The sequence below is a fragment of the Zingiber officinale genome, chromosome 6B, assembly GCF_018446385.1.
Source record: "Zingiber officinale cultivar Zhangliang chromosome 6B, Zo_v1.1, whole genome shotgun sequence".
Classification (NCBI taxonomy): Eukaryota; Viridiplantae; Streptophyta; class Magnoliopsida; order Zingiberales; family Zingiberaceae; genus Zingiber; species Zingiber officinale.
In genome coordinates this window covers 35,708,199-35,723,234 of record NC_055996.1, presented here as the reverse complement: position 1 = coordinate 35,723,234, position 15,036 = coordinate 35,708,199, and the positions used below count along the sequence as shown (strand labels likewise).

At 34.0% G+C, this 15,036-nt stretch overlaps 1 protein-coding gene across 1 annotated transcript; it reads left to right on the top strand.

Moving 5' to 3' along the window:
- Positions 1–976: 976 nt before the first annotated feature.
- On the top strand, positions 977–1,756 carry LOC121990911 (glutathione S-transferase T3-like). The gene has a single exon (XM_042544959.1). The coding sequence runs from the start codon at positions 977–979 to the stop codon at positions 1,754–1,756; it is 780 nt and encodes a 259-aa protein (XP_042400893.1).
- Positions 1,757–15,036: the final 13,280 nt, after the last annotated feature.

The window sequence follows — 15,036 nt, the reverse complement described above, 5'->3', positions numbered from 1 at the left end:
CTGGGTCCTGGTTAGTACAGATTCTCTCCTGTTTTCTTCGGTTTGTAATTACCTTTATCTTTATCAGGAGACTGTACGCATGATTAGTGCTAGGTGTTATTTCTTTACTTTGCATATCAACTGTACCTGCTGAGTGTTGGACTCACCCCGCCTCCATTGTTGTTATTTTCAGGTTGATGCTGTCAGGAGGGAGTTCCAGTCGCTAGTCCTCACTGCACGTAGTGCTGGTCCTGCAGACCTCCAGGATATGTTTGGTTTTCTTTGGTTTCTTTCTGTTCTAGACTATTTGAACTCGTTATGTTCTGGATTTATTTGCTTATGGACATGATATAGATTTTATTATATTGATGGATTTGAATTTGGTTTTTATTCTACTACATGCCTATCTGGATGGCAGAAGAGGTGAGTTCGTCGGTTTTGAGCTTTACGAGTGTAGTTGAGTAGGATGGTTTTTGAGTCAGAGTATTATTACTGCGTGGTTGTGTCAGCCAGAGGCTGAATATATATATAAACTGCGTGGTGATTGATTTTTATTATTGTTATGATTCCAGCCGCATGTGGCTGAGTATTTAGTGCTTGTAGAAAATTTTTGATTGTCCGCCGTACAGGGGAGATGCTGCCGAAATTTTCTCGGACAGGGACTCTTCTGGGGGCGTGACATATTTTTTCCTTTCATTCCCTATTTGTATTCGAGATGGATGAAAATCTCAATACTTCCTTTACGAATCTTTTGAATTCTTCAAATGCGGAAGGAAATTCATTTTCTCAAAATACTCGCACTCCTCTAAATATCCAATATCCTCATATTTTCTCTCACACACAATATCCTCCAAATGTTCAAAATATTTCATATGTTCCACAATATTCTCCAAATTTCCCAAATTCCCAAAGTTCTCAAAATTTTTTACAGACGTGGAATCCAAGTAACGCCGCCCTAGCTCCATTTGGTATGTATCCATCCCAAGATTGGTCAGCAATGGGTAGCCAACTTGGGATGCCTTATCCTTACGTATTTTCTCCTACTCAACATCCTGTCATACATTCGAATGAATCAAGAAGGGCAACTATTGATCCATCTATTAGCGACAAAGAATCTCTAACACCATCATCTGTTCCTGCAACTCAGTTGCCACCATACTCATCACAAGAAGAGCGTGAAGTTGTGCTGGAGGAAAATGAATCGAAACAAAGATTTTGGTCTCTCAATGAAGATGTGGTCCTTGCGAAGTCATGGGAAACTATAAGCACTGATGCAATCATTGGTAATGACCAGAAGGATCAAGTTTTTTGGAAATGTATAACTGATTACTACAACAAACATCGCCCCACTGGATCTATGACGAAAAATTATCAGCGGCTGAAATCACATTATTATAGGTTTGCACCAATGGTAAATGAATTTTCTGCAACTTATAATAATTTTTATACTCATCGGCAAAGCGGTTGGAGTGACGAGAATGTGTTGGAGAATGCATTGAATATGTGGAAAGCCAACAACAAAGGTGAGGATTTTAAGTATATGCATGTGTGGAGGGTTCTCAAAGAATATGGGAAATATACTCCACAATCAGTTACTCATTACTCTAACAAGAAGGCAAGGACATCTGAATCAGGGGGAAACACTTCAACATCAAATCCAGATACAAGTGTTGATTTAGATGTTGAAGTGTCATCTAAATCAACACTTGTATCTAGATTTGATGTTGAAGTGTTTCCCCCTGATTCGGATGCCCTTGCCTTCTTGTTAGAGTATTGAGCAACTGATTGTGGAGTATATTTCTCATATTCTTTGAGAACCCTCCACACATGCATATACTTAAAATCTTTGCTATTCAATGCATTCTCCAACACATTCTTGTCACTCCAACCGCTTTGCCGATGAGTATAAAAATTATTATAAGTTGCAGAAAATTCATTTACCATTGGTGCAAATCTATAATAATGTGATTTCAGCCGCTGATGACTTCTAGTCATAGATCCAGTGGGGCGATGTTTGTTGTAGTAATCAGCTATATGTTTTCAAAAAACTTGATCCTTCTGGTCATTACCAATGATTGCATCAGTGCTTATAGTTTCCCATGACTTCGCAAGGACCACATCTTCATCGAGAGACCAAAATCTTCGTTTCGATTTATTTTCCTCTAGCTCAACTTCACGCTCTTCTTGTGATGAGTGTGGTGGCAACTGAGTTGCAGGAACAAATGATGGTGTTAGAGATTCTTTGTCGTTGATAAATGGATCAATAGTTTCCCTTCTTGATTCATTCGAATGTATGACAGGATGTTGAGTATGAGAAAATACGTAAGGATAAGGCATCCCAAGTTGGCTATCCATTGCTGACCAATCTTGGGATGGATACATACCAAATGGAGCTAGGGCGGCGTTACTTGGATTCCACGCTTGCAAAAATTTTTGAGAACTTTGGGAATTTGGGAAATTTGGAGAATATTGTGGAACATATGAAATATTTTGAACATTTGGAGGATATTGTGTGTGAGAGAAAATATAAGGATATTGGATATTTGGAGGAGTGCGAGTATTTTGAGAAAATGAATTTCTTTCCGCATTTGAAGAATTCAAAAGATTCGTAAAGGAAGTATTAAGATTTTCATCCATCTCAAATACAAATAGGGAATGAAAGGAAGAAATAAGTTGTGAGCAAAGATAGCAATGGAATGAATGAAATAGATCTCATATTTATAAAAATTTTTTATATTAAAAAATTAAATTAAAACGTTGAACAACGGCTAAAAATTAGCCGTTGTTCAACGGCATACAGAAGCGGCTCTATAAAAATTAGTCGTTGTTCAAATTAAATTATAGATTTTCATTTGTTTTTTAATTATTAAAAAAATTAATATATAAAAAAAAAGTAAAAAGCACGAAGAAGCGGCTCTGTACCACAGAGCCGCTTCTTCGTCTAAATGAAAAACCTTCCTCCCACTATGGGAGGGAGGTTTCTCCCAGCTGCCACGTCACAGTGGGAGCTCTGAAAGAGCTCCCACTGTCGATGCTCTTAGTCAATCGTAATTTCAAAAGTATTATATTTATTAATAAATGTTTAGTTTGGTTAAAAGTTGTGTAACCTATATTTTTCCTATTTCCATTTTATTATAATTTATATATTAGTATTGCATAAACAATGTTCACATTTAATCTTTTTGGTTAAAAATACAATTTCAAATATGTAATATTATTATATAATATTTATCTACATAATATCAAATTTTTTAAAATTATTTTAGGAAAATAGTTTTCAGAAATGAATTCTGCCTTCCAACTATTATACTGAGTTTTAGAAAAGAAACTTAATAGCTAATCAATGTGTCGTTTAGTTTAGAGGTTTGGAAATTAGGGAATGGATTCATTCTCAAACCTTGTGTTTGATTGATGGGAATGGAATCAAGATTTTGGAATGAAACTCAAAAACTTGGGTATGAATAAAACCCACCCCCCTCCCCCCTTGAGTTTTGATGGAATGGAAATAAGAATTAAGTTTTGGACGAAAATACCCTTAGTATATTTGTTCAATTTTTCTTTCATTTCACTCTCTCTTCTTGTTCTCTCTCATCATACTTTCTCTTTCCTCATTCTATCATCACATTTTCTCTCTCTCAACATACTTTCTCTCTCCTCATTCTCTTTCATCACACATTCTCTATAATTTTCTCTCTATATTCTCTCTCATCATACACTCTTGCTCATTATTTTCTCTCTCTTCATTCTCTCCTTATTTTCTCATCATTCTTTCTCTTTCTTTAATCTCTCTTACCATACTCTCTCTCCATATTTTATCGCATCACATTTTCTGTCTCTTTATTCTCTTCCATCACACTCTCTCCTCATTCTCTCTCATCACACATTCTCTACCATTTTCTCTCTATATTCTCTCTCATTATTTTTTCTCTCTTCATTCTCTCATTTTTTCATCATACTTTCTCTCTCCTCAATCTCTCTTGCCATACTCTCTCTCCATATTTTCTCTCATCACACTTTCTCTCTCTTCATTCTCTTCCATCATACTCTCTCTCCTCATTTTCCTCATCACACTTTCCTTCTCTTCATTTTTTCCCATCACACTTTCTCATCATACTTTCTCTCCTCAATCTCTCATTTTCACTCATCACACTTTCTCTTTCTTCATTTTTCCCATCACTCTTTCTCTCTCAACACACTCTCTCTCATCATATTTTTTCTCTTCTCAATCTCTCCTATCACGCTCTCTCTCCTCATTTTCTCTCATCACACTTTCTCTCTCATTATTCTCTCTCATCATATGTTTCTCTCACATCAACTTTCTCTTCTATCTATTTTTTTTTCTTATTTTCCTCTAAGGGTAAAAAAGAAAACTTAAGTTTATTCCGATTGAAGATATTCAACTAACCAAATATTATTTTTAAGAATGATACTCAAGCTCATACACATTCTCATTCCACAATACTATGATACTCATTCCCATTTTGATTCCTAGGAGAGAACCAAACGTCACCTAAGTTTGGAATACATTATCTACTTTCTTTATTTATTTCCCCATTTTTTTCTTTTGGTTTCCGTATAGGTTATGAACTTTAAGCATAAATAAAACAATATAGCTTGTTTATGAATCAATAAGGAATCAAGGTAAATGAACAAGACACGCAATAATAAAGAGGCAATTGAATTGAAAAGGACAAGCAGAAAAATATTAGGAATAAAGACAATTTAATTGATATTGTTTCAATAATTTATCAAAACACTTAGGTGGTTTTGTATTTCCCCCATTTAATTACTTGATTTTAGAATTGTCCAAATAATATAGGTTCATTTTCAATTTTACCCTCCTTCCTATCCCTCCTCAATATTGTTCATCTGAAATCATCATCACAACATCATATTATCCTCGTTCTCCTCTCTTGATTTCCTCCCTCTTTGCCTCCTCATCTTTCTGCTCTTGAGCGTCACGCCTTCCATGGAAGGCCATCTCGAGTTCCACGACTGGAAGATCCTGATGGGCCTTGACGTCGATGAAGACTATTAGAAACCCTCATAGGAGTGCAACTCCGGCGACGGACGCATCATGCTCAACTACTTCATGTTAGATTCACGTGAGGAGCGCCGTAAAGGAGCCTTCTTTGATGGAAATTGTTGGTGCATTTGGCACCAATGATCAAACTTGAATTTTGATGAATGAAAATGGATTAAAGTTAGATAAGTTCTTGATCTAATCTTATTACCAAGTGTGCAGGGTTGACTAACTTGACAGGTTAAGAGAACCTGATACCAGGCAGGAAGTCTAGTCGGGATGTGCGATTCTTGATTGACAAAGTCTAGATGTGGGATTCTGGCAGGAGGTCGGGATGTTTGATTCCCGACAGGAGGAAGTCCGGATGTACGATTTTGGCAGGAAGATTTGGTGGGTCAGATTGGACGTCGAGGAGGTAACTCACACTTGTTAAGTGAAGGTAAGTCACTAGAGGAAAGTGACTCGGTGAGAACGCATCCCGGTTGAAGAGACAGTAGACATCGGTCTAATTTAGGTCCATTTCAAAAATCTAAATTGAGATACTGACTAGATCTTGGTCTGGAGGACAAAGTTTAAGTTATAAATTAATCATATTATCATTGTGCTAATCTTATTTTGCAGGGTAAATATTTCTATGTTGTACTAACATATTTTGTAGGGCAAAGGGAGTACAAAAGGCCTTAGATGAACAGTACCCGAGGCGCCTTCAAGAGCTTGGAAGGTGCCTTGAGCATTATTCATGGAAGGCGCCTTCGAGTGCTTGGAAGTCGCCTTCGGTAGGATAAGGCAGAGACGTCGTCGACGATAAGGAACAACTTTTTAAGGGATAGAGTTTAGAATTGAAGCAACCTTCAATGCTATGGAAGGTGCCTTCCATTCCTTATAAAAGAGACATTCGACCAAGGTTTCAAAATCATTAATTCTACAAGCATCTACGCATCCTTTTGGCGTTCTGACTGCTCTGGCTTCCTGCTGCTGCCCTGCTACGAATATACCACGTTCAACTAACACTAAGAAGTCGTCCAACACTAAACTCGAGTCGACTATCTACAAAAAGTGTTGGGTAACAAAGTTTAAATTTTGTACTTAATTATTGCAAAAAGAAAGTGTAGCTTGCTACACTATTCCTATTATTCTTTTTGTACTCGATCCCCTCTTCCGGCGGTTCCAAAAGAGGTTATTAGTGAATTACCGGGCGATAAGGCTGTGAGATCTGGGTCTTGGAGTAGGAGTCGCCGAAGACTCCGAATCAAGTAAAACTAAGAGTGTCTTTTTACTTATTTTTATTTTCGTGTTTAATTTTTCACTGTGCATACTTTATTTTTTAAAATTAAAATAAAAGAAAAGTTTTCAAAATTGCATGATTCACCTCCTCTCACGTGCATCTCGATGCAACAGAAATGACCACGATGAGGAGACGGTTGAGGTGGCGACGATGGAAGATTCAAAAAACCCTAGTTAGGTTGACTTGGACATGAAGGGGAAGGACGTCGATTTTTCAGAGATGAGTACTGATTCAGATGGTTGTAGGTTCGATGAGTCATAGGAGGAGAGAAGATCACATCTTGGTAGTCAAAAGAACAAGCTTAGTGGTGCTAGAGCGCCGAAAAGTATCAAAAAGATACATGAAGATGAGAAGGGTGAAGAAGTAGTGGGTATTATAAAAATGAGAATTGAGAAGCCCGAGGAAGAAGGGTGTGAAGAACATGTGGAAATTGAAACATTGGCTTGTAGAATGATTTGGTTAAAGGATGAAAGAAGAAAGTGATAGCTTGGTGGAAGCTCCTGTTTAAACTTCTAAAGTTTTGTACTTTGCAACTTATTGTCTGCTTTTTCCTTTGAAGTTATTTCATTGCTTTTATGCTACTATATATCAGAGTTCATTGCTAAACAAATGTTAGATAGAATGTCAAGGATTCTCTTTTAATAGTTGTTCCTCTCCCCAGAAGCCGCTCCAATCTCAATTGAAGATCCAAACAGTACATCTCAACGAAACCTTCTCAATCGTGAGGCACATTTCAATTCTAAAATCTCAACTACCTACTAATGGATTGACCTCATAGTCAGTTCTAACCCTCTAGTGAAACATTTGGCTGCTTTGGCCAAGGGAGTTGGCTCTAACAAGGCATGAGATAATTATTCCTATTAATTATGGAGCTCATCCAAACACCCCAACTATTTACCTTTTCAAGAAAGCTTTGAGTCCCTAATTGCTCTTGGAAACTCATTTTCTTTGTCACTAGGTTTCATGCTTGTGTAATGGTCATCTTCCTTGTATTGTTTAGTCTTATCATTGATGTTGGTCTATATTTGAGATCAGTAATGGATGTTTTGTGCCTTTTTATCTGTTTACTAAAAAAAAGATTGGCTATATTATCTTTCAAGCAGTTTGTTTGTTTATCTTAAGGAGCTCACAAAGAATGTTGAAAATTATTGATTGAAAAGTTAAATCATAGACTAAATTATCTTTAGATATTATATACAGTTTTAGTATAACATATCTAATATAATAAACATAAACAAAGTCATAAAAGCCATAAAGATAAACTAGAAACACTTGTGTTGTTGGTTTCTAGAAATCAGCAACACCGTGTTGTTGATTTCTGAAAATCAACAGCAATATGGTGTTGCTGGTTTCCGAAAATTAGCAACATGTGTGTTGTTGGTTTTCGAAAATCAGCCCTGCGTTGCTGTTTTCCAGAAACCAAAAGTTATGCTTTCTCAAAATTTAAGTTGGCAACACGTTCTTTCCCAAACTAGCAACACTTGTGTTGTGTTGTAGATTTTTGAATACTTTTTTTAAAAAATCAGCAATACAACACTGATTTTCAAAAATCAGTAACATCGTGTTGCTGGTTTTATGTTGCTAAAAATCAACAACACAATACATTATGATGTTGATCTTCAAAAGATCATAAATTTTGATTGAGATTAAATCATAGAATGAACAATATATCATATCAAAGCTTGTTCAGAGATCCTTGATTTGATATATTGTGTTCCTTGTGGTTCAATTTCATTCAAAAGTTATGATCTCTTAAAGTCTAATTCAGCAACAATGTTACTACTAGTCTTTCGAAGATCTGCAACATGTTGTAGCTGGTCTTTCGAAGATTAGCAACACGTTGTAGCAGTTATGAAATTATAGCTGCTACAACATATTGCTAATCTTCGAAAGACCAGCAACAATATTGTTACTAACTTAAATTTTGAGGGTTTGTAACTTTTGATTGAGATTAAATCATGAAATGCACAATATAGTAAATCGAAGATCTCTGAATGAGTTTCGATTTGATATATTGTGCATCCCATAATTTAATCATAGTCAAAAGTTATGATCTTTTGAAGATCAATAGTAAAATTAGCAACACAATATATTGTGTTGCAGAACAACAACATAACGTATTGTGTTGTTGATTTTACTGCTAATCTTCAAAAGACCATAACTTTTGACTGGGATTAAACCACGAGGCACACAATATATTAAATTAAAGTTCATTCATAGATCTTCAATTTGATATATTATGTCTCATGATTCAATCTCAATCAAAAGTTAGTCTCTCTTAAAGTTTAAATCAGCAATAAAGTTGTTGTTGGTCTTTCGAAGATCATCAACATGTTGTAACAACCATAAAATCGTAGCTGTTATAACCACAAGTTATAACTTTGAGATGTTATAACTTTTGATTCGGATTGAACTACAAGATACATAATATATTAAATCGAAGCTCAATAAAAGGTCTTTAATTATTGCTCTAACTTTTTTAAATATCAAATTGTTTTATACTGTTAATTGTTGCTTTATCTAAAATATTGTGCTCTTCTAGTATATTATTATTGTAAAAATCAATAAAATTATTATGGTAATTTTATGGTATGATCATCAAACACCATCTCAAATTGTTCAAGACCTTTGATTTGATATATTATGTGTCCAATGGTTTATGCTTCCAATGGCTAAGTTAGCAATAACATGTTGCTAATCTTCAGAAAACCAAAAACTCTTCATGATGTTGATCTTTAGAAGACCAGCAACACATTGTAGCAGCTACGAAATCGTAGCAACTACGAAATCATTGCTACTACAACTACAAGTTATAACTTTGAGAGGTCATAACTTTTGATTCAGATTGAACTATGAGACACATATTATATTAAATCAAAGCTCATTCAAAGATCTTCAATTTGATATATTGTGCATCCAATGGTTTAGTCTAAATCAAAAGTTATACCTTTTTAAAGTTAAACTTATAATTGTAACAGCTACGGTTTCATAGTTGATACAATGTATATGATGGATAAATTTGAGAGGTCATAACTTTTGGCTTAGATTGAATCATGGAATGCATAATATATCAAATTGAATATCTCTAAATAAACTTTGATTTGATATATTGTATATACCGTGATTCAATCTCAATCAAAAGTTATGGTATCTCAAAGTTTAGGTCATAATAATATGTTGTTAATCTTTAGAAGACTATTGGACTCTTCATTTTGCTGATCTTAAGAAATCAGCTACATGTTATAATAGCTACAAAATCATAGCTACTACAACTATAAGTTATAACTTTTGATTCAAGTTGAACTATAGGACACAAAATATATTAAATTAAAGCTTATTCAAAGATCTTCGATTTGATATATTATGCGTCTAATGGTTTATTTTGAATCAAAAGTTATTTCATATTAAAGTTAAACTTGTAGTTGTAGCAGCTATGGTTTCGTAGTTGCTACAATATGTATGCTGAATAAATTTTAAGAGGTCATAACTTTTGACTATAATTGAATCATGGGATGCACAATATATCAAATCAAACTTCGTACAACTACAAGTTCAACTCTAAAAGATCATAATTTTTTATTCAGATTGAACCATGGGGCACACAATATATCAAATCAAAGATCTTTAAATGAGCTTCGATTTGATATATTGTGTCGTTCATAGTTCAATCTGAATTAAAAGTTATGACCTCTCAAAGTCATAACTTGTAGTTATAGTAACTACAATTTTGTAGCTGCTATAATGTGTTGTTGATCTTCAAAAGACCAGCAACAATGTGTTGTTGAACTTCTGAAGACTAGCAACTATCAGCTAGTTTTATTTCAAAAGTGGCTAATAGATCTAGAAATGTCTAATTCACTCCGAATAAAGTCCTATGTGCTTAGCTCAGTCGCCTTATTACACCCATGCTGTCAAACAACATCATGATACACTATATTGAGAGAAGCAATATTTTTCAATTCGATTCAAGTATGATAAATTTTTTCAACATGTTGACTAGAAGCAACGTTGTTGTTGGCTTAAATTTTGAGAGACTATAACTCTTGACTAAGATTGAATCACGAGAAGCACAATATATCAAATCGAAGCTTGTATAGAGATTTTTGATTTGATATATTGTGCGCCATATGATTTAATATGAGTCAAAGTTATGACCTCTCAAAATTTATCCAGCATACACAATGTAGCAACTACGAAACCGTACCTGCTATAACTACAAGTTTAACTTTAAGAGGGTATAACTTTTGATTCAGACTAAACCATTAGATGCACAATATATCAAATCGAATATCTTTGAAAGAGCTTCAATTTGATATATTGAGTCCCGTAGTTCAATCCGAAGTAAAAGTTATGGCTTCTCAAAATTATAACTTGTAGTTGTAGCAGTTACGATTTGGTAGCTACTACAACATGTTGTTAGTTTCTTAAGATCAGCAACACGAAGAGTCCAATGGTCTTCTACAGATCAATAACACATTATTGTTGAATTAAACTTTAGGATATCATAACTTTTGACTGATATTGAACCATGGGGCTCATAATATATCAAATCAAAGCACGTTCAGAAATCTTTGATTTAATATATTGTGTATCCCATGATTCAATCTGAGCCAAAAATTATAACTTTTCAAAATGTATCGAGCATACATATTATAACAGCTACAACTACAAGTTTAATTTTAAGAGGACATAACTTTTGATTTACACTAAATCATTGAATGAACAATATATTAAATCAAAGATATTTGAACGTGTTTCGATTTGATATATTATGCGTCCCATGGTTCAACCCGAATCAAAGTTATTGCTTCTTAAAGTTATAACTTGTAGTTATAGCAACTATGATTTCGTAGAAGCTACAACATGTTGTTGGTTTCTAAAGATAAATAATATGAAGAGTTTTTGGTCTCTTGAAGATCAGCAACACATTATTGATAACTTAACCATTAGACACATAAACCATTAAACACATAATATATTAAATCGAAAATCTCTAAACAATTTGAGATGATGTTTGACGGTCATAATATAAATTTATAGTAATAGTTTTATTGAGTTTTACAACAATAATACACTATAAGAGCATAATAATTTAGATAAAACAACAATTAATATTATACAATAATTTGATATTTAAAAAAAATTAAAAAAATTGATATATTAAAAATAATGGAAGTCCAAGGAACTCATTTGTGATATTGGTCAGTGAGTATATCATACTTGAATTGAGTTGAAAAAAATCACTGCTCTCAATATAGTATATCACGATGGTGTTTGATAACATTACTGTAATAAGGAGACTGAGCCGAGTACATAAGACTTTGTTTGGAGTGAATCTGACATCTCTAGGTCCGTCAGTCACTTTTGGAATGAAACCGGCTAATGGTTGCTAGTCTACAGAAGACTGTGTTGCTAGTCTTTAGAAGATCAACAACACGTTGTAACAGTTATGAAATCATAGCTGCTACAACTACAAGTTATAACTTTGAGAAATCATAACTTTTGATTAAGATTAAATTATGGGATGCACAATATATTAAATCAAACCTCATTCAAAGATCTTTGATTTAATATATTGTGCATCACATAGTTCAATTTGAGTAAAAAGTTATGACCTCTCAAAGTTTACTCAGCATACACATAGTAGCATCTACGAAATCGTAGTCGCTACAACTACAAGTTCAACTTTAAGAAGTCTTAACTTTTGACTGGGATTGGACTACGAGATGCACAATATATCAAATCGAAGCTTGTTCAGAGATCTTCAATTTAATATATTATGGGTTCTGTAGTTTAACCCAAATTAAAAGTTATGACTTCTCTAAGTTATAACTTGTAGTTGTAGCAGCTACGATTTTGTAGCTGCTACGTGTTGTTGGTCTTTAAAAATTCAACAAGTAAGACCAGCAACAACGTGTTGAAGTGTAAATTTTGAGAGGTCATAACTTTTCACTGGAATTGAAACATAAGACACATAATAGATAAAATTGAAGCTTGTTTAAAGATCTTTAATTTGATATATTATGTGTTTCGTAATTCAGCCCGAATCAAAAGTTATTACCTCTTAAAATTATAACTTACAGTTGTAGTAGCTATGATTTCATAGCTGAACAATGTGTTGTTGGTCTTTAGAAATTCGACAACAAAGACTAACAACAATGTGTTGAACTATATTTTAAGAGGACATAGTTTTTGACTGACATTGAACTATGAGACACACAATATATCAAATTAAAGCTTATTCAAAAATATTCGATTAATATATTATGTATTCCGTAATTCGATCCAAATGAAAAGTTATGATCTCTCGAAGTTATAACTTGTAGTTGTAGCAACTACAATTTCATAGCTACTACAACGTGTTATTAATCTTCTAAAGATCAACAACACAAAGAGTTTTTGGTCTTCTGAAGATCATCAACACATTATTCCTGACTTAATGATGTGATCAAACTGCAAGTGTATGGTCAGATTGTCAAGTAATAAGGATAGAATCCGCAGGGACTGGTGACTGAATACCAGCTTACTAAACCTATTTAATTGTCAAGACCTAATAAGAGATGTACTATGTCACAAACACATAAATCAATAGTTAAAGTGAGAAGAGAAAAGATAGCTAGCTCAATCATGATAACAATTCAAAAATCCAATTATAAATTCAGAGAACTAGAAAAATAGGAGAAGAGGTTTTGGATTGATCGAAGAATCCTCTTCCTAGATGCTCTTAGTCTTCCCCATTCTACCAGATGGCTTGGATTCTCCGTGGATCTCCTCCACAAGCCTCCTTGGAACCCTCAGACGGTCTCCAGATCGAATCCCCAATCTAAATGGAGAGATCTCCTTAAATGGTGGTTGGAGTGGTAGTCGAACATGGATCGTGCCCGGCGGCATGGGCATCCGTGTCGGGTGTTGTTCCTATAGAGTGCGGCCGAGCACTGGCCTTTCCACAGGGCATGGGCGTCCATACTCGTTGCTGGTTGTTGAGGACGGCCCGTGCTGCTAAGCACGAACACTTTGGATCAGAAGTCGAACTGGGCACGGGTCGTGCGCTAGGCACGACCGCCCATGTTCTATGCTGGAAGTTGAGTACAGGCCATGCCACAAAGCATCCACGCCATCTCTGAACAAGTTCGATATGATATATTGTGCGTCCCGTGGTTTAATCTCAGTCAAAAGTTATGATCTTTGAAGATCATCAGTAAAATCAGTAACACAATACATTGTGTTGCCAATTTATTGCTGATCTTCAAAAGATCATAACTTTTGACTGAGATTAAACCATGGGATGCATAATATATTAAATCAAAACTCATTCAGAGATATTTGATTTAATAAATTGTTCGTCTTGTAATTCAATCTCAGTCAAAAGTTATAGTCTTTCAAAGTTTAAGTCAGCAACAACGTTGTGGTTGGTCTTTTGAAGATCAACAATACGTTGTTGCTAACTTAAACTCTGAGAGACTATAAATTTTGACTGAGATTGAATCACAAGACACATAATTTATCAAATTAAAGATCTCTAAATGAGCTTCGATTTGTTATATTGTGCGTCCCGTGATTTAAAACCAATCAAAAGTATGACCTTTTAAAGATCAGCAACACAAGGTATTGTGTTGCTGATTTTTCAGTAATATAAAATTAGCAATAATGTATTACTGACTTAAATTTTAGAGACTATAACTTTTAACTTTAGATTAAACCATGAGACGTATAAAATATCAAATCAAAGATCTCTAAACGATCTTCAATTTGATATATTGTGCGTCCTGTGATTCAATCCCAATTAAAAGTTATAGTCTCTTAAAGTTTAGGGCAACAATATAGTATTGCTGATTTTTGAAAATCAGTGTTGTGTTGCTGATTTTAGAAAATTTAGAATACAATCTTATTGATTTTAAAAAATTGGTAACAACATGTTGTTGACTCAAATTTTAAGAAACCATAACTTTTGATTTCTAGAAATCAACAAAAAAAAGAGACTGATTTTCAGAAACCAACAACACAAGTGTTGCTAATTTTCATAAATCAGCAACACCATATTACTGCTGATTTTCAGAAATCAATAACACGGTGTTTTTGATTTTCTGTGTTGCTGATTTCCGAAAACTTTATCTTTATAACCCTTTTATGTTTATTATATTCTATATCTTACATTAAAAATGTATATAATATTTGAAGATAATCTAGTCTGTGATTTAACTTTTCAATTAATAATCTTCAGCATTCTCTGTGAGCTCCTTAAGATAAACAAACAAATTGTTTGAAAGCTAATACAACCAATTTTATTTCGATAAATAGATAAAAAGACAGAACATTCATTACTGATCTCAAACATAGATCAACATCAATGATAAAATTAAACAATATAAGTAAGATGACTATTGCACAAGCATAAAACCTTGTAACAAAGAAAATAAGTTTCTAGGAGCAATTAGGGACTCAATGTTTCCTTGAAAAGGTAACTATTTAGGTGGATGAGCTCTACAACTAATAGGAAAAATCATCTCATGCCTTGTTCGAGCCAACTCTCCTTGGGTGAAGCCGCAAAACATCTCACAAAAGGGTTAGAACTAACCATGAGGTCAATCCAGGTAGTTGAGATCTTAGAATCGAAAGGTGTCTCACCACCAAGAAGACTTTGTTGAGACGCACTGCTTAGGTCTTTAACTAAGACTTAATATTTATTTTGCAATGAACTCAAAGCATAATAACAATGGAATAATTTTAAAGAAAAAACAATTAATAGATA

What these genes read in the sequence shown, in the direction of transcription:
- LOC121990911 (XM_042544959.1), top strand. Translation starts at nt 977, where the DNA reads ATGGGTAGCCAACTTGGGATGCCTTATCCTTACGTATTTTCTCCTACT.